Raw genomic sequence first — 20135 nt, forward strand, 5'->3', positions numbered from 1 at the left:
TGTGTTTAACATGTGTTTAATGTGTGTTTAATGTGTGTTTAACGTGTGTTTTGAATCAACTATATAAATAAAGTTTGATTTGAACTAAACTTTACAGCACTTAACACAGTCCTCCACCACTGACTAGTGTTTTGGAGGTGTAACTGCAGAGTGACACAGACACAGATTGTTTTACTTGCATAGGGCTCTTTGTATCTCCATCACTGGTGTCTGCAGGGTATCTCAGCAGCATTCCTGAGGGGTTAAACAGAGAGAGCTGGTCCTTGGAGCTTGATGGTTGTACCAGTGTTGGTTTTGACAGCTAGTTTAGATTCAGTCTTCGTCTGGAGTTGAAAATCTTTATTAGTTTTATTCACATTTTGGCCCTTTTTTATTCTTCATAGTTTTAGTCTGGAGTTCAGTTTTTAGTCCTGATGTTTTCTGTATGTGTTTTTCTCTTCAAACTAATCCAGTGAGGCTGAATCATGGATCAGAAACGACTCAAGGTGACAGGTTGTATAAATAATGTGTGTGTCATGTCTCCAGCAGTGTGTGCTCTGTGAGCGGAGCTAGCTGCTAACAGCCACCACTGCAACTAACAAACTCCACAAATCCATTCAGCAGCTCCACCATCCACAGTCAGACACACACGGCTGATAATTTACGGCTGAATTACAGCTCACAACTTGCACCAACCCAAACATCTGGTGCAGACTATTTACTGGAGTTTACCAGCCTCTCGCTCATCGGGCATCTGATACAAGCGCCGCTGGTCTCTTTATTTCGTCATGGCAAAAAGGTCGTTGACGAAAGTTTTCGTCTTTCTAGTTTCCCTTGCTTCTCTTGTTTCTTGCAGCACATTATTGCAGAGCGCTTGTCTAGCTGAGTCCTGCCTCACGTGGCTGTGGACGTGACCCCAGCGCCCTCTTTTCAAGCAGCATTGTGAGAGGCCGCTGCCCTCTCTCTGCAGAGGGTCAGGTGCATCTCAACCCTGAGTGTTCTCCTCCGTGTTATAATGCATGACAGTAAATCAGAGTGCCAACAAGGCCATGTTACATTCCCTGTGCCGTGTCGTCGTGCCATTCCTCAGGCTTCATCTGACATGTGACACTGACTTGCTACTTCTCTCTCTGTCCCCCTCACTGTCATGGCTGCAGTTAATTTACTGGTTGCAGGCTCACAAACTGTTCAGTTAAACTTTCACAAGCTGGAAGTGTGTACACCATGTCACATCATGTCTGTGTGAATTTACTGTGTATACAACAGCTGTGCCACTGTGTGAGGACAGAAGAGAATCGCATGAACAGCTTTACAGCAAAGTGTCAAAATCATCACACCCTTAAAGGATAATTCTGGCAACTCTTTATTTTTCTGTCAATGAATGTACCAACTGACACGCTCTGGTAGTGTATCGAAGCCTGAAGTATCTTCTACCTCCATGTAACAGTGCAGCAGTGTCCAGAAACACATCACTGAGGCACACTGCTGCACTTGGTGTTCCTACATTATCATGAACACACACACACACACACACACACACACACACACACACACACTGTGGTTTATTCTGACTCAGTCACACATACGCCGTCCAGCTGCCACAAATTCCCACTGGAGCAGAGGTGTTCAAACTATCAAGCCAAAATCTGAAGCCACAGCTGTGTTTGTATCTGTGCACAACGGCTTCTGTAACGTGCGTTATCACTCTCATCAAGACGTAAGGCAATGAAAAGTTTGCCCCATACAATAAAGTGATCCATCGTTCCACTCACAGCTTTCTCCTTTTAAATGCTGTCATCCCTCACAGTGGCTGCCAAACGGGGCTTAATAAATGAGACTACATGTGAGGACGGGGACCTCAGGGACACACTGGTTTGACTTGGTCAACTATGGAGTGAATGATTGAAGCCATAGAGTCGGGTTAGAGAGGATATTTTAATCTCCAAACGCAGGAAGTTTACAACACTGACAGGAAGTGTGTGGTTCTGAAAATTAACGAAGGAAAATATCTCTAAACTCAGTTCTTACAGAATATACATGCACAGTTTTTAAATCATTTCATCCACATTTACTCCTTTAAACAAGTCTAAATAACGACTCTCCACTCACGTTAATATTACACGTGGTGGGAGTAATTAAGAGATCTAATTAATATAACCTAGGATCATGTAAGGTTGCACATGTGATGCAGCACTTCATTAACAAAGGCAAACTGGAAAATACACAAAAGTTGACATGTTAACTGAAACTTAAAGCCCTACAGTTGGAGAAACACGGGCAGCTTCGCACCTTAATTACACACACACATCAAAAAGGGAAAAGTCGCATTAACGGCTTTTGTACACTTCATTTTTAGCAGAATTTGCTTCTTTATAAGGAAGTGGGCGTGCACAACAGACTGATCGTCAGTTAAAAATGTATTCATACTTTATTGTAAAGGCCCAGTTGAATATTGCAATAATAATAATAATGTGTGGTTATCACAAAATCCCACGGCACACCTGGATCGGCATCACGACACAACATTTTGGAACCACTGATCTGGAGCACCAAATTCAAATTCCAAATTAAATCCCCACATGGTCCACTTATATAGGATTTGATGTATTTTGACGAGGCGCAGCTCATAATAGAGTTTCACTTTTTTACTGCAACAAAGTGATGAAATCTCGCCAACTACTGACCTCTCTGGTCGACTAACGTTCGATCAGCTGTGAGGGGGCAGCTACTGTTCACTGTAACAGTGTCCATGTCTCTTTCAGTAAAAGTTTAAAAGAAGTAAAAAGTTTGAAGTGTTTTCTCATCTGTTGATGGCAGCTTCTGTAGTGATCTGAATAGCTCAACGTCTTACCTAAAGCTCTGTTATTATTGTGACCTTCTTGGTTTTTGGTGAAGCTTTTGATTTCCTGGTCCATCTCCGTCCCAACCCTCACCTATGGTCATGAGCTCTGGGTAGTGACTGAAAGAATGAGGTCACAGATACAAGCATCTGAAATGAGTTTCCTCTGTAGGGTGTCTGGGCTCAGCCTTAGAGATAGGGGGAGGAGTCAGACATCTGGAGGGAGCTCGGAGTAGAGCTGCTGCTCCATCGCCAAGATTTGACCGCCGTCTCCGTCCTGACATTAACCAAACTTAAAATGTGTCGCTGGGAGCAAGTTAGCTAGCTAGCAAACGTTAGCACTGGCATTATTGTTTATCAAATCATTACAGACCCAACAAACATTACTGACGGCTTCTATTCAACAACAGTTTTGGTACTTAGTGCAAAAAACATGTCGAACTAATGCTGGGTTCACACTACACAATATCAGCCCAACTATAGTTGGCAGCAGTGTCGTATGGTGACGGTTTGGAATCGTGAACGACAATGAGTGTCGTACACGATAATCCATGGTTTCATCTCCTGTAGTGTGTCATAGAAGACGACAACGACACCGCGTCTGGGACGCCTCACGACGTTCCAACTGAAAGTCTAGCATGTTTGATTTTCTTTTTGTCTTCCACGACTTCTCCCGTCACAGCTGTCACTTTGACCAATAGGAACACAGGGCAGTCTGTTGCCGTGGAAACTGTAGGACAACAACAGCCCAGCCTTTTAGATATTTCCTGTAGGGACGTTAGCACACAGAGTAAAAAGGAAACAGTAGAGGCACTTTATCAACCTGCTGAGTACTGCCATTAGCATCAAGCTAGCAAACAATGTTCTTTCTTCATAATGGAGGATATAAAGGAATCAAACTCACGGATAGTGTCTGGGCCTTTACTCAGCACAGCTGCAGAGGCTACCAGCTGCATCTCAAACACAACACATTTATTTATTGTTCCCTCTGTATCTTTATATCTTTACTTTTTTTCCGCTCTCGTTGCCTTGATAAAGTTAATGCATCACGCCGTCATTTCAAACTCAACACTTCCTGTTTCTGTTTCAAATTAAAAGCCCCTTATAACTTCGGCTGAGAGAATCCCTACATTTTCTAAAAAATGATTTTATTGTGAAACATTTGCAGGAACTTCCTGTGGAGGATTCAGTGACTGTCATAGTTTGCATGCGGTGCTTCAAATGTAGCTCCGCCCACCTGGTGACACTTCTTCCGTTACTACAGTAACAGTTCAGCTGGCACATGAACACACACAGTGACTGAGATAATAGTTATAAAATAAGTGATGATTGGTGTGGACCATGGTGCAGTGTGTCATGTCTATCGGCCAAGTCACGGCACCATTTCATGACTTAAATAACAGACTCCTTGTTGACTCCAGCCGCCATGTTACCAGTTGAGAAGTTTGTGACGTCACTGCATTAGCCCGTACTATGCCGTGTGAACGCACTGAGCGCACTTCCTCCTCCTCATGTATTCACTGTCATAATGTGTCTCTCCTGCAGACCATCATGGAGGAGGCTGACCTGCTGAAGGAGAGGCTCCAGGCGATAACGGTAAGAACCAGTCCCATGGTCCTGGCAGTAGAAAACACGTATTCAATCTGTCTCTGTCACATGTTGAGTGCTGCTTTGCCGTGGTGGTCTTCCTGAAAGTCATACATGGTAACTGGACCTGCACTTGTATCGTGCTTGATGGCGTTACGCCTTTGAACTCTGCAATAAAATCGGTCCACCAACCACAGGAGCAGCCATCGGGAGCAATTTAGGGCAGAGGTATTTGACAACTTTGGAATGAGAACGAGCGGCAGTTTTCTCTCCTGTCGTGGTTAGTTTGTCCGAAGGGTTTATTTTTGACCAAATTTCAAATGAGACGCAGAATGAAGTGGTTTTGGTGAAATATTTTTGTTTAAAGCTCCGATTTTTGGGTCCATGATGTGACCATCTTTAAAAATCATTGGTAACATAAACACAAACACAACCATTTAAATGTGTATGCCCCGCCTAAAGCCAAAATATGAAACAGTTTCCTCCCCAGTGCTTACTAAAGTATTTGACATGCCTCTCCCTCTCTGCACCACCCACCTTGTAAATAACAAACAGTCCCTTACTTGTTGAATTTAAGAAGTCCTGAAAATCTGCCTGGATATTCTGATTCAGAACATCATCATTTAAACTGCAGATTTCTGAGAGTGGAAAACAAACATCATGAGAAATTCTCATGGCTGCAGAGTCTCTGAGTTTGACGGTCAGACAGAGACAGAGACAGCACTATAAATACCAGCAGACGTTATCAGGGAGATCCCGTTTCACTGGAGCTTAGCGTTAGTCTGATCCAAGATCCAGGAGCTAATCTTAGCCCACAGTGACCCCCTCAGTGTGACATCCAGCAACCCACGGCCTGTGTTTTCATGCTGAGTTAAAGGGACTCTTTGCCAGTTTCAACCAGCTTTGTATCAAAGCAGTGTAGGTAGCATGTGTTAATGAACTCTGGTAAACTTCTCTGCATCTTGCCAACACCCTCTGCCAGCTCAAATGTGCTGGATGACACAAAACTTTTCACTGATTCCAACAACAGATTGAACTTCTGCACCACAGACACAAAAGCCCTATTTTTTTCAAATCAGGCTGATGACGTATGATTTCTCAAAGAGTCTGGACCTCGTCGTCCGTCCACTTCTCGTAGCGTCTCTTCTTTTGCTCAATTTTCCAAATGATCAAAACACAACCAAAGTGAAGCTTGGAGAAATGAAATAAAGTTTGCAGCCACACTGACACGGAAGTGCGGAACGCTCCAAGTGTGTGTTCCACCAATGGGCATTCTTCAGCACACAGCTCCGCCCCTCAAGTCACGGGGAATATGAAAAGTCCTACCCCCCTACTAGGTACTTTTTTCAGGGAAAGTTTGGGGTTGAGGGAAAGATTACAGATTTAAGTACAGATTTAAGGGAGATGAAGCATTTGAAGAAAACGACATCACAATAAGGACAAATACCAATGTAGGCACTGGTGGAATGATTTCATCGCAGAGTTCAAAGGCATAAAGCCATTAAGCACTCTGTGTGCAGCTGAGGCTCAGAGGTAGAACGGGTCGTCCATGGTTCGATCCCCGGCTCCTTCAGTCAGCTTGTCGGAGTATCCTTAGGAAAGATACTGAACCCCAGATTGTCCCTGATGGCTGATTCTTTGGTGTGTGAGTGCTTACTGAGCAGCAGGTGGCACCTTGTGTGGTCGCCTCAGCCACCAGTGTGTGAATGTGTGTGTGTGAGTGTGTGTGTGTGTGACAAATATGTGTCCATTATAAAGAGACTTTATTGAAGATGAATTATCTTTTCGATAGGAAGTTGCTTATTAGCAGGGAAAGTGGTTGTGGTGAACAGGTGAACAGGTCATAAAGGCTGTGTTGCTTTTTAGCTATTTCTGTCTGTCCAGCTGTCAGCTCAAGGTTGACGTGTCAGCACTAAAGAACAACAGGCGGAATAGTTTCCATGCTGCGAAACATACATGTGATGTAAACGTGTTTGATTTGCCCCCACAGGACAAAAGAAGAATCCAGGAGAACATCGCAAAGAAACGGAGACAGATTGAAGAGGAGAAATTAAAACTCCAGTACATTAAGGTACTCTTTGCTGCGATAAGAAGAACATCCAGGAGAAAATGGACTGCAGGGGCTGTGTGAGATGTGGTTCTACCGTCTTACTGCATTTTAATAAAGAACACTACAGAGTAGAAAAGTGTCTCCAGCAAACAGACTCCCAGGAGGAACTGTGGGACGAAGGTGTTGTGATTTCATGTACTTCTATTCTAGTGTGTTAATAACACTGCAGCGACCTCTGTTTTGTTTCTGCACAACCTCTGACACAGTCTGAAGGAAGGCCCTCTGCACCAGCATTACATAACTTTATTGTTCTGACTCTACCCAGAGCTGTCTCACTCCAGCACTTACAATAAGCCCGTTTCCACTCAACACTTTCAGTGTGGTACCTTTGGAGCCAAAGGTAACCCGTCACACATGCAGCTTATGCCCCGTTTCCACCGAGCAGTAATGCACCTAAAGTTTGTTTGCCAGCCGCAAAGAAGATGCACAGGATGTCTCGAGTGACACAGTGCACGAGAGTGTTTTGTGAACAGTACTGGAGGATGAGACTGCATTGCTTCGTTTGTTGGGCGGAAAGTTTTTTTAAAAAAACTTCTGGATGGCAGCTTGGGTGAGAGCATGGTTGTGCAACAAAGAGTTTTCTTATCACCGCAGCACTTGAAGCCTACGGTATCACAGCGAGGCAAAACATGTTGCTGCGAGCACAGACACCAGAGCTAACGTTAGCTACGACAGTCCTGCTACAGGCTAATGGTGTAGCCAGCCCACAGTAGACCAGATGACGGGTTCAGAGCCAAAATAAGTCTACGTCTGACAAATTAACAAACTCTCTGGTGAAATGAAAAATAAACATTTTTGTTGTTTAAGTTCACGTCTGTTCAGTAGCCATGTTTCCATCAGCCTGTTTAGATGCGCATCTAGAAGTATCGCATCGGAAAATTATGATGGAAACGCCAAAATTAAAATTAAAATCACGATTCGCACAAACTAAAATACACTCGCTTTAGCCGGGTTTTGGTTGATTTGAAAAAATGTTGATTCACAAAACGGGGGATGGAAACAGTTATGTTCGAATTAAGTCTGACGTAGCGCACCTCTCTCCATGGTGATATCCACCCTCCGGGTCGGGAAGGCGGTAAGCTATTGATTCAGTCGTTAACCAAAATGTATTTGAATTGAAAAACTTTGCTTATTTTCTCAAATATTGCTATTTGATAAAAATGCGATTAATCTAGATTAATTAATTACAAAGCCTCTAATTAATCTATATAAACCACTAGTTTATATAGATTAATGTGGAGCGGATTATGTGAAGGTCATATATTCTAATCCTCACTTCCTGTGGGCTACAGCAACACTAAACCCCTGAGCTTGCCTGAGAAGGACTAAATGCACAAAGCTGCTATTTTTAAATATCCCATGGAGAGAGACTCTCACTGCAGCCTGTTCTATTTTGTTCTGAAAATGTGGGCGTGCAGCCTCGTTCTGTGGACGATAAACCAGGTGCAGACTTCCATCTGTGTCACCGCTGATGAGGAAATACAGCGAGTGCTGGACGGAGCAGTGAGTGACAACAACCCCGCCCACATTTAAGAGTACAAGTGACTGAACTATCCAGGTCTACAGACAGACAGACTCGTGCTGCACGATTTGAGAAAAATGTGCGATTGCGATTACAATGTAATACATAAATGGGGTCATCATTATATGAGGGGGGCACTGACCTGAACTGAGTTATTGTTATGGACAGTGTGTAAGCAGCACAGCACGGCACTGTACACACAGCGGAGCGCCTGTGTTGCGTTCAGGCGTAGTCACGTAAATGACAAATTCCAGCATGTGAATAGGCCATAGCATAACACAGCAGCATGTGAGATGGGCTAACCTGAGCAAATTTTGCTCAGTTTTTCATTTGTTATTATAGTATAGTTTGTTATGGAGTCTGTGTTTTCCCCGTGACACTTACAGATGTGCTGATATCGATTGGTCGTGTTGCTGCCGGACGTGGCGACTTTAACTTTTAAACTTTTACACAGTACGTCTTAATGTTCAACGTCACCGTACCTGAATCCAAAGTATCGCCATGTGATAGATGTTGCGTTTTTTTTTACCACCAACTCAGCCTGTTCATGGTCGTGCTCATGCTCTTCTTCAGCGTCTGTGTTGGTCACTGCTGCACACCGGCTGCACACACACCAGGATAGCTTGTGGGCGTGATGTCAGCAAACTCCACACACTACAGCAGAGGCAGTCACATATTCACAGGCACACACGTTAACATTTATTCACATTAAATCACAAATCACAGCCTTTTGTGCGGTTATGTAATCGCACAGCCTGACATCATGATTACAACTGCGATTAGATTAATCGTGCAGCACTAAGATGGACCTCATGTCGTCTTTGAAGACAGTGAACGCCGATAGTTTTTCAGATAGTTGGTAACCATCCGTCTGAAGTCTAAAGTTTACTTACCTGTTAAATGGTGATAAACTGTGAACCTTACGAACACTCATGAACTGATGAAATGATTAGAGTTGTATAACTGCTCTGTCACTGAGGGATTGAAAACTCTGAGGGCATCTAGTGGAGAGGTGGGGTGTGACGGTGTTGGGGGGGGGGGGCACTTCTGAAATATGAATGGGACTCTAAATAACATTGGCAGCTAAAACTGAGATGCCTGTGTGTTGGTGTGTTTGACTGACAGAAGAAAGCCCTGAGGGAGCAGTGGCTGATGGATGGTCTGAGTCAGCAGTCGGAGGAGGAACAGGAAGCCATGAGGCTTCAGGCTCAGGACGTACAGCAGCAGAGTGATGAGCTGCAGAGCAACATCCTCAGGTAACCTGGAAACTGCAGTAAATCCCACAGTACATCCCACACTGGACACAACAGGCAGAGAGCTGGCAGAACTAACACAGCATGTGGGTGAAGGCGTTTATATTTGGTTCAGCTGCACTGAATCATTTCAAGACTGTCGAAACTTCAGTCATCCCAGTGAGTGAAATCAGTTGGTGCAGGTGCCAGTAGTGACAGACTCTGCACACGGAGTCCACTTTCTTAGTATCCATCATCTGGAGAAATTGTGACACACAGTAGGGCTGCCCCCGAACAGTCCACCAAAAAGTTTATGAGTCAGCAAGATTTCATTGGTCGTGTTGTTGCAGAAAAAATAAAGAAATAGACAAACGTGAAACTCTATCAGGAGCTGCACCCTGTCAGAATAAATCCAAACCTATATGACTGGACCATGTGGGACTTTAATTTGAAAGGACAGACACAGGCAGACTATGATATGGTGTTTATTAAAGCACAGACATCTTGTACTTTGACTCCAGTGCATTTTTTTTTTTTTGACAAAATTCCTAAAACGAGACAAACTAAAAAGACACTTCTGTTCTGTTGCTTTTCGTACCTTCCTGTCACCACACTCTGCCTGTGTCTTACATTTGTCCTCCCACATCCTCTTCCTCCCCTCCCACATGTTCACATCATCATACACCTGAACATTACTGTCTGACAGGGATCAGGGCAAAACTTGATTCATCATAGTATCGTGTGATATCTTGAGTGGCGAAATCGTACGTGGACGCTATGTGTGGATTTTTTATTATACACATTATTTATTTTGCAAATACACATTTTAATCCAACTTTTGGTGCAAGAATAATAAAATCAGTTGCTTTTTCGCTCCACTAGATGGTGCTGATGTTTTTATTCTGGTGCGGTCAGCAGAGGTTCATCAAAACAAAGATGGAGGCACCGGAGACAGAAATCAGTAATGTGCCGTCGCAGGCGGTTAAAGTGTACATTAGGTTAGTGTTTTAGCTGCCAAACTTGGAGCTCATTTTAGTTACTTAATATACTGCATATACCAGTAGACCTCTATGCCATTGTGCTCGTGACTCAACTATCTCATGCCCAACTCCTCATAAGGACCAGCTCCAGTCCCTGATTGGCTGACCGACCAGTTTCACAATGCATGACACGTTTCCTGCCGTAAAGCAGGTTTTTTTCCGTGAAATCTCGGCACCGGTGGCAGAAGCTTATTGCAAAGATTGCACAGCCACTAAGTAACCTATGTAAACGCTGATAGTCTGATTTGACTGTGGACACTACCCTGTGCAACCCACATTATTTTCATCATGATATATTTAGGAAAATATGCTAACTGGAAGATAAAGCAGCCAAAACATTCTTGTTTTTCATGATGAAAATGTTCATTGTAAGTTCTCCTCACGACACACACACACACACACACACACACACACACACTGTAAAGAAAGGCCCAGAAATAACAAGCTGCCGCCCTGTGGTAGACAATGATGACATCACAGCCACAGAGCATTGTGGGACCTTCTCCAGAAGGACGTACAGGCAATGTGGACCCAGGTTTTTGGACAATCTGTAGACTTTATTTATGTTCATGTGCGTCCATGATAAAGTCAGCGTGGAAGGGTTATTCCCCCGTCATAGTTTGATGGGTGAAGTGTGTCTTCTCACTGCATTCTCATACTGATGTACAACGTATGCTGCGTTCCTGTCCGAGCCCTCCGTAACTCATGACTCATGAGTCTATGATGCTGATTGTATTAAGACATTTCTCCACCCAGCTCCTAATAAGTTTATTTTCAGCTTCCCTGTTCCCTGGAGATTCATCGTCTAATTGATTTTGGGTTAATTCAGAGTCCGTTTCTTAAGGTGTCGGCGTCATCGGTCTGTGCCAAGTCATGGTGGATTTCACCACTAGAGGGCACACTTTACCAATATAACAGGGCAGCAAGGAGCATTTGATTCATTGGTGCCTGTTGCATTTACATATCATGTTGGTGTGTCTGTTTGATTTTGGCAACCTTTGTAAATGTTACCACGGCGAACATTCATCCTAAGAATCAGCCGTTACACTCCAGCACCCTTCCTTCAGTACACACACACACACACACACACACACACACACCTGTTGCTGTCTCTTTGCTGTCTGTCTCTCACATGTTCACCTCATCTTCTCTCCAGGGGCTGTCTCCCTGGCTTCATCCCAACATCCTTCCTCGACTCCTCGACTCATCTTGTAGGGCGTCTTGATTTGTTAAATGCGCTGGGAGGAATTGGGGAGAGAGGAGGCTTTCAGAGGAGAAGGAAGAGAGGATACACGAGTGCAGCCTTAGCAGAGGTCTTTTACCCCCTGATTGGATATCAGTTATTGATTAGACAGCTGCTCGGACTGATCTGATACATCAGTTTCGTACAGAGTGAAGACACATAAGAGATTAAACTCAGTGTGTCACTGACAAGTTTGATATTTGATTTCTGATTCATCGAGTTCAAAATCTGAACAAGACAAGAAACAAACAACTTTCTGCATTTATTAGAAACAATCTGTTATTTCCCTCATCGACTGTTACTATGGAGACAATCAGAGAGCCTGTCTGTCTGTTTTCTGCTCGGCCGCCCCGTCAGTGCAGGAGCCTTCCTGAGTGCAGACAGTCGGAGTTTGACTGGGTGAAGAAGTTGTGTCTGAAAGGCTGAATGTCATCAGACTGAAGCAGAATATGTCGTCAGATAAAAACATGTTTTGGATTTTGAAAATGATAACATCTACTTTTTTTTTTTTTTCCCCAATTCATTTCAACTTTCGAATGCTTTTAACTAGTGATGGCCAAATGAAGCCTCATGAAGCATTTTCTTTATTTTCTGAGCCCACTAGATGGCGCTCATGGTTTAAAGAGAGAGGCTCAAAGAATGGCAATTCAGTGTGCTTTCAACCTTTTGTTGAACAAACAGCGCCATCTAGTGGGCTCATAAAATAAAGAAATGCTTCATGAGGCTTCATTTGGCCATCACTCCTCTTAAGGGATTGGAAACGTCTGGCATCCTCTGGCGTCTTCCATCAGCTGTGCCAGTAACATGGCGCCACTAGCTTATAAATACATGTGACGTTTGTGATGTCAGAGCTAAATCTGTTTATGGAAAAATATTTTTTTTCAGCAGATATCTGAGTCGTAACCAGAAAGAGCTAGCTGAGCAGATTTGTGATAATATGTGGGGTTTGAGAAACCTGACGCTCTCTAGAAAGTAAGCTGTTGGCTGGCGGACTCAACAGGGACGAGAAAACATGTCATTGTCATGTCGACCTTATTAGTGAGACCCTATGTATTTCCATGGAAACAGAGACAAAAAGCTTTTTATTTTGAGAGCTAAGTGCCCCTCAACATGAATATATTTTGCATTGGTTGTTGTAGAATGTATACACTCGCGCTTCAGTGATGCGTACGGACCTCGGCACTGACATCACCACTGTTGTGACCCAAATGACATTTAAGCACACCCTCCTGTGTAACGTTGCTTGAATATCACCCAGAATGCCGTGTTTGAAAAGAGAAAAACCCCAAAACAAACTAAAGCAAGTTCTGTTAGTTAAGAAGTGCTGAAAGGTCTGTTCAGCCGAGTGCTTGTTTCAGTAATAGACACACTTCATTATTCTCTTGTACAGAATAGAAAAGGAGATTGAGGCCTTGGAAACACAGGAGCTCGTCATCTCCGCCAACGAAGAAGTTGTTCTGAAACAGTTGAAAGAGGTGGAGAAGACGGCTGAGGACATCATCAAGGTAGGCTCACATAAAGTGGCTTCCTTTGGGTACTGTGCTTGCTTTTATGGCTCTTACACTGCTGTGTGTTGCTTACTGATTAATTCTGCTGCTGTGTACGACTTTTAACCTCCAGGCAATGAATCACGATGATGTCTGATAATCCTTTTGCTTTTATCTAACATAAATCACTAACTCCTGATGTGAATAGAAGGGTTCGTATTTGAAACATTGCTCCTAATAGATGTTAGATAAAGAAGTGAACAGGCACACTGAGGTACAAAGCACTGGGCGCATAAAGGCCCTGCTCACACAGAAAGTGTTTTGCAGGCAGCAGTTGTTGTTTTTTTTTTTATTGAATGGCACTAGTGGGAAAAAATATGCTTGCTGCGCCTTTTTATTGTCGCCAGGCAACCACACCATCATCCCTGAACCCTAACCTTCTAGTGTAGTCAGTCGGCTTTTTATTTATTACCTCCGCCGAGGAGGTTATGTTTTCACGGGGGGTTGGTCTGTTGGTCTGTTTGTTTGTCTGCAAAATAACTCAAAAATTTCTGAACAGATTTTGATGAAATTTCAAGAAAGGTTGATAATGGGACAAGGAACAGATGATAAAATTTTGGTGGTGATCGGTTGAAGCGAAGTGGATAAAATAATAAAATGGCGGGAAATCCGAGCTGCTTGGCGGAGGTCTGCGCTCTCCGAGTGCTTTTCTAGTTTTATTTCTTTCCCAGTAATCAGTGTGTAGCTGCTGCCATGTTGAGGCAGAGGGTACTGTCTGTAGCTCTGGTTGAGGGTGAGAGGCTGTCAGCAGATAAACAGAGATCTGTGTGGGTACATGAGACCCTAAAAAAGAGGCTGGATCATGGGGAGTACCACCAGTTGGTCCAGGAGCTTCTCCTCCATCATGGACGTTTACAGGCATATTTTAGGATGACTCAGGGGCAGTTTGACAACCTGCTGTCTATCGTCGGGTATCCAGTAGTGATGGCCTCATGAAGCATTTTCTTTATTTTCTGAGCCCACTAGATGGCGCTCATGGTTTAAAGAGAGAGGCTCAAAGAATGGCAATTCAGTGTGCTTTCATCCTTTTGTTGAACAAAAAGCGCCATCTAGTGGGCTCATGAAATAAAGAAAATGCTTCACAAGGCTTCATTTGGCCATCACTACTGTCCAGCAACCTCTACCAGCATTTTCCCCTCCATAATTTACCAACTATTAACTAGCTGACATGACCATCACGGATGGCCTGCCACTGAAATCATCTGATTGGACAATGGGAAAAAAGATCACTGCGAGTTGAAGGTTTTCTTTAACTCCAGGAGTTCAGAGCGCTTCGGCAGAAACGCAAGGAGCGTAGCAATTGGGGCGGCAGTAGCTCAGTCCACAGGGACTTGGGTTGGGAACCGGAGGGTCGCCTGTTCAAGTCCCCGTCTGGACCAAAATATGGAGCATTGACTGGTAGCTGGAGAGGCGCCATTTCACCTCCTGGGCACTACCGAGGTGCCCCTGAGCAAGGCACCAAACCCCCCAACTGCTCGGAGCGCCTGTCATGGGCAGCCCACTCTGACATCTCTCCATTTAGTGCATGTATAGGTCCACTTTGTGCATATGTGTGTTCGGACCTGTGTGTTATTGACAAACAGAGGGAAAAAATTGAATTTCCCCTCCGGGATTAATAAAGTATATAAAAATTAAATTAAATTAAATGCAAAAACCACAAGCAAAAAGCTCCAATCTCTATTACAAAGAGCGGCCTTCAGCTGCTAAAACACTTTCTGTGTGATCAGGGCCAGGGGCCGTTCCTCTGTTGGTATCAATCAATCAATTTTATTTATAAAGCCCAATATCACAAATCACAGTTTGCCTCACAGGGCTTTACAGCATACGACATCCCTCTGTCCTTTAGACCCTCACAGCTGATCAGGAAAAACTCCCCAAAAAACCCTTTAACGGGTACATTATTTAGTTTTGGAGATGCACTAATTTTTATGAGCAGAGTGAAAAGAAATTAAAAGATTTGTCATTCATTTTTCTGCCACCGCAGTGCGTTTTTGCTCAGGTTTGGAGCACCCATACTGCAGCACAGTCATATCATTACAAGCGTTCAACATGTTGACACAGAGGACAGAGGCCTCCGCTTACTGTTGAATGGATGTTCTTGCTATCATGGTTTTTATTACAGATTGATATATATACAGGATTATGCAAACAATGACCTCCCACAGCCATTACGAGGAAATAGCAGCATAATTACTGCAAAATACTACGTTAGCATGGCATGTAGGATATGATAAGGTCATGACGTGATGACGGGGACGACAGGAGCCTTCGCTGTCTGCTGCAAAACAGTGAACGCTTCAGCTCTTATGCTTCTTATTTTATAAACAGGATGGTGCAAACTATGACCTCCCTACGGCCTCCCTCTAACCCTGCACAGTTAGAGACAGTTGCATCATTTTATCTTCTGTCTCCATGATCTCTGTGATAAAGCAGAATCATGGTGTTTACATGAGAAAGTATTTTTAGAAGTAAGTTTGTGCATATGTGATTGGTTAGTGCAGGTTGATGTTGCATCCTAGAGATCAGTTTAGATTGACTAGAGACTTATGGCCTGAGCCTGCTAATTGAATGGGGATAAAATAATTTAATCTTGTAGAGTTTCCAAATGTTACCAGACTGAATGGATTAAACCTTGATAGTGAAACGAGTCATTTCGTGGAGGTATTGACTCTGATTTACAGACGCCTCTTTCTCAATTTAAGTCGGGCAATGGAAAAACATCTCTTATCACATGAATGACCCCAGAAACTGCAGTACCTCCGTCTGGCCACTACAAAAACTGGCTTTAAAGCCTGGCGCCTCCTGAGGACCTGAATATCAGGAATCAGTGGCCGATGTGAAGGAGGAGCATTGTCCTGCTTATACCATCGTCACGTTACAAAGACAAAAAAGGATATTCATTTACATTTTCATGCTTTTTGTAATTCAAATCTTAAGTTGTTCACAAGCCATAACTCGGTTACCAACTTTATCTAATACTTGGAACAATCGTTACCACCCCAGCTTGTTGGATCCTTCAAGCCCCCTCCCGTCCGCCCTACAGGGACTTTCCAGCTCCTTATAGTACCTTGTTACAGGCAGCGTTTCAACCTGACACCTTCCATCTGGGTATCATCCTGCTGTGACAGGTGCTGTCCAGCAGCGTTATGAACTGACGCCATCCAGCCGCGTACCTCCTGGAAAGGTGGCTCTTGGCATCAGTCTGAAGCTCAAATCACTGACAAAGCGGCGGTATTTGACGACTTCGGAGTGAGAACGGGCCGGAGATGGCCGTTGATGTGACACAAGTGTCGGTAACGTCAGAGGGCCAGTCTGCTTCTTGCAGCTTGTGTGTCACAGTCTCCATCCTGTGGTGGTCGGAGGATGAGGCTGCGTGCCTGTTGCCATGGTTACTCATACTATTATGTAGGCAGCGCATGAATTTAGAACAGTGATCAGACGATGTCACTGGAACTATTGGTACGTGTCCATTTTTAGGTATTTAGGGACACCCTGCAGCCAATCAGAATCGAGTATTCACCCAGACCACGGCAGGGTACGATATCACTTCAGCTACATGTGTATATCACACACAGCTGCAGCTCAGCTGGGTGCACACTGGAGCTCAGTCACACTGTTAGAGGTTATACAAAGTTGACGTGCGGGTCACAGGAGGACCAATCAGATTCTAAGATTTTCTTTGAGTCTAATCTATAATCATTCTGTGAACTCAAATATCATTGTTTTCCACTCACCCCGTGCTGCCTGTGGCTCTTCCTCTAATCTGTGCTCGTTTCTAACAAGACGCACTCACTGAGGACTGTGTGGGTGTGCTGTGGTTCACTAGAGGCTGCTCTGAGTGAGGAAGGAGGCAGGTAAATGGGCTGCTGACATGGTGGGCGTGCAGTGTGCAAGGACTAATCTGCATAATTTGCTTTCTGGTTGCTGTGTGTATCTGGACGGGAAGGTACAGTGAAATAACGTGACTTATTCGTGATGCGCCATTAATGTGTAGCACTGCTGTGATGTTGACTTGGTGCTTCTCTCCACACTTTGACCCTCAACTGCTCTGTCTTCACACATAGGAGCTAAACGCAGAGTTCCAGCCAGGTAAACACTTTTTCTAACATCTTTTGAGTGACAGTGTTTTTTGTCTCATTCTCTCATCAACCGCAGTATTAACAGATGTGACAGTACTGGACATATGTCAAGAATGAACATGATGTATTGTTGATGTAGGCTACTACTAACCTTTATTGTTTATCAGACACCAATGACTGGTCGTTCATTTTAAGGTCCATTATCCCGAGATCATAATTTCATGTATTTAATAATGTATTTTATAAATTCATATAAGAGTGTGAATACATCATAATGTGGTTTTAGGGGGAGTTAAATATCAGAATTATTATTTGATGGACAGAACTGTAGTTTGCTCCTCCTAGCATAAAGTCTTCTCTGTACCGCTCTGTTCATGTACAAGATAACATGTAAATCAGTGAGCTAAGTGTTGGTAGTTGTACCTGTTTCCTCCTGCTCCCAGCCTTTCGCTAAGTTAGCCTAACCACGTCCTCGTATGTAAAGCGTACTTGAAGTGTGTAAGATTTAGAAGAATTTAGTGGTTTCTAGCCATGAATCGCAGATTACATCCGGCTGAAACTTCCTCCACAGTTAAACAGGTTAATCTCCAGGGCTGGTACCTGCGGTTATTCCACAGGCTAGTTATTAACATGTCGGGCAGGAAATCCAAAGTGTGGGATCATTTTGAGAAGGTGAAGGACGAACCCAAGGTGATATGTAAACTCATCTTCATTGGTCGACTACAAACATGACGTATCATCTGAAACATGGAAGTAGCTACATGCCCATTAGCCCACAGCGTCATTAACAGGCGGCTCGCTCAGTGTGTGACCCTCACAGCTGATCAGGAAAAACTCCCCAAAAACCCTTCAACGGGAAAAAAGAAATGGTAGGACCCAAAAACCCTTCAACGGGAAAAAAGAAATGGTAGGAACCTCAGGAAGAGCAACTGAGGAGGGATCCCTCTTCAGGACAGACAGACGTGCAATAGATGTCGTACAGAACAGATCAGCATGATAAATTAACAGTAATCCGTATGACACAATGAGAGAGAGAGACAGAGAGAGAGAGAGACACTGAACACTACATAAAGCAGTTTCACGTTACCAACCAGTGCATCTCCGACACTTTTCTGCATCTTGGAGACAAGCGGCTTGCCCGCAACACGCAACCTACTTGAAAACACGAATGGTCCTACGTGGAGCCAGCTAGTATGTTTCCAGTCACAGTGAAGTGGAGCTACAGTCCCAGCTGGACGAGGACATCTAACTGGCCTACTGTCCTTGTCCCAGTATACAAGCACGGGAGGGGAATCCATTTATTGAGCCAAGTATGTGCGACTCCTCTACGATAGGTGGAGATATGCCCCCTTTCAGCTTGTTAGTATTGGACCTTTTTCCTGTTGACCTATTACGTCACAGACCAAACAATGGACAAACAAGTTAGCTACGGTTAGCTAGCAGCTAACTGCTACCATGGTGGACAACTTTACAGCTCTGTACATTTGGTCCGTCCAAAAAGTCACGGCTCTGGATGTAGATTTCTCCATGTTGTTGTCCATGGTGCTGTAACAAGGTGATCTCTGTAGATGAGGACCTGCTCCCTATGTAGATATAAACGGCTCATTCTTAGGAACAGAGAACACAATGAATCTTATTTTCAGGTGTTTATACACTAAAGAAAATATTTTATTACCTCCCATTTCTGCCAATATGTCGCCCTAAGTCTGACACACTGGACCTTTAAGACACACGACTTCCATCTGAACGTCTCAGAAAGAAAGCAAGTAACTATATTACTCAATACTCTTGAATGATCTTGTGATAATGGGCTTAAGAAATATAACAGCCATCATGTGATGTGTATAGTTATCTACACATAACTAGGACATAATCCATACCATAATAATGCTTTAAAGCTTCAGTAGCGATTCTTAAATGATCATCTTTTGAAGTCTTACTAAACGTGACATTTCTTGCCGTTTACAGTGTTTTCTTGTATTTCACTGGTAATATTTTTCTCCTCAGATGTGACACATCATGACCCCTTGTCACTCCCAGATATCCCATCATGCATCCTGCTGACACCAAAAAAACCTCCTACACATGAGCTTGCTAGTGAAGCACCAAAGAAAGGTACAGACTGGAGATCCAGCTTTGCTGATTGATCACACAGCTGTCAGGATAATCTGTTTTAAATATGATAAGACACAGTGGTACATAATGGGATAGAAAATAAGTGTAATTTAAACTGTGGACAGATTTTGATGTTTACCAGTAATTTCACAGAGCCCTCAGCTCCATAGTTACGCAGACATCCATTTTGTGCTCTTTAGACATAGCTGTCTGCTGCGTGGTTCTATAATGCCTTTTTGAAAGCTGTAATTTTACATTTCACCAGGATGCAGATTATAAAGCAACTTTGCAGAAGTTAAACATCAAAGACAGCAATGTTTCCATCAGGGGGAAAGACTGGAGCCCCCAAACTGACTTGCATCAGAGTCAAGACGGTCAAAGACCTGAGGCAGACACACAGAAGCCCCGTTTCCACCAAGCAGTTCAGTTTAGTTCTGTGCACTTTTTGTCTGTTTCCACAGTGAAAAGTTGTGGATGGTACCGACAGAAGCGTTCCTCACCGTCCCCATTTTGGTCCCCCCTCTGTTGGATCCAGGGTTGGACCAGTTGGGGACCATTTAAACCACCACAGTAAAACAGAAGGCTGTGAATTATTTTCCTGAGGGCTTTTCAGATTTTAAAGTAAATATTCTTTATAAATCAGCACTAGTCCATAGCCATTGTTATCTTTGTCACCTTCTACCTATGCCAGTCCTCAATGCCTATGTGCAGTTTCACATAGATTGACCACGTCAGTGAGTAGAAAAACGTGGGACAGACAGAATGACTGACTGACAGAATGACACACTGACAGTTTCCGTGATTATGTACAGCATACCATACCATGACTTAGTCATACCAAA

The 20135-nt window shown here is 43.7% G+C and overlaps 1 protein-coding gene across 2 annotated transcripts in view; it reads left to right on the forward strand.

The window, feature by feature from the left end:
- The window catches only part of LOC126397833 (palmdelphin-like), a 55465-nt gene that overhangs the window by 27471 nt on the left and 7859 nt on the right, over positions 1-20135 (forward strand). For both annotated transcript variants that reach the window (XM_050056828.1, XM_050056827.1), the window contains 6 exons: positions 4364-4414; positions 6396-6476; positions 9163-9293; positions 12943-13057; positions 17164-17188; positions 19186-19293. In XM_050056828.1, coding sequence (XP_049912785.1) covers positions 4370-4414; positions 6396-6476; positions 9163-9293; positions 12943-13057; positions 17164-17188; positions 19186-19293 — 505 coding nt within the window. In that variant the 5' untranslated portion in view covers positions 4364-4369. The remainder of the gene's footprint in view (positions 1-4363; positions 4415-6395; positions 6477-9162; positions 9294-12942; positions 13058-17163; positions 17189-19185; positions 19294-20135) is intronic.

Source organism: Epinephelus moara, chromosome 11 (genome assembly GCF_006386435.1).
Source record: "Epinephelus moara isolate mb chromosome 11, YSFRI_EMoa_1.0, whole genome shotgun sequence".
Taxonomy (NCBI): domain Eukaryota; kingdom Metazoa; phylum Chordata; class Actinopteri; order Perciformes; family Serranidae; genus Epinephelus; species Epinephelus moara.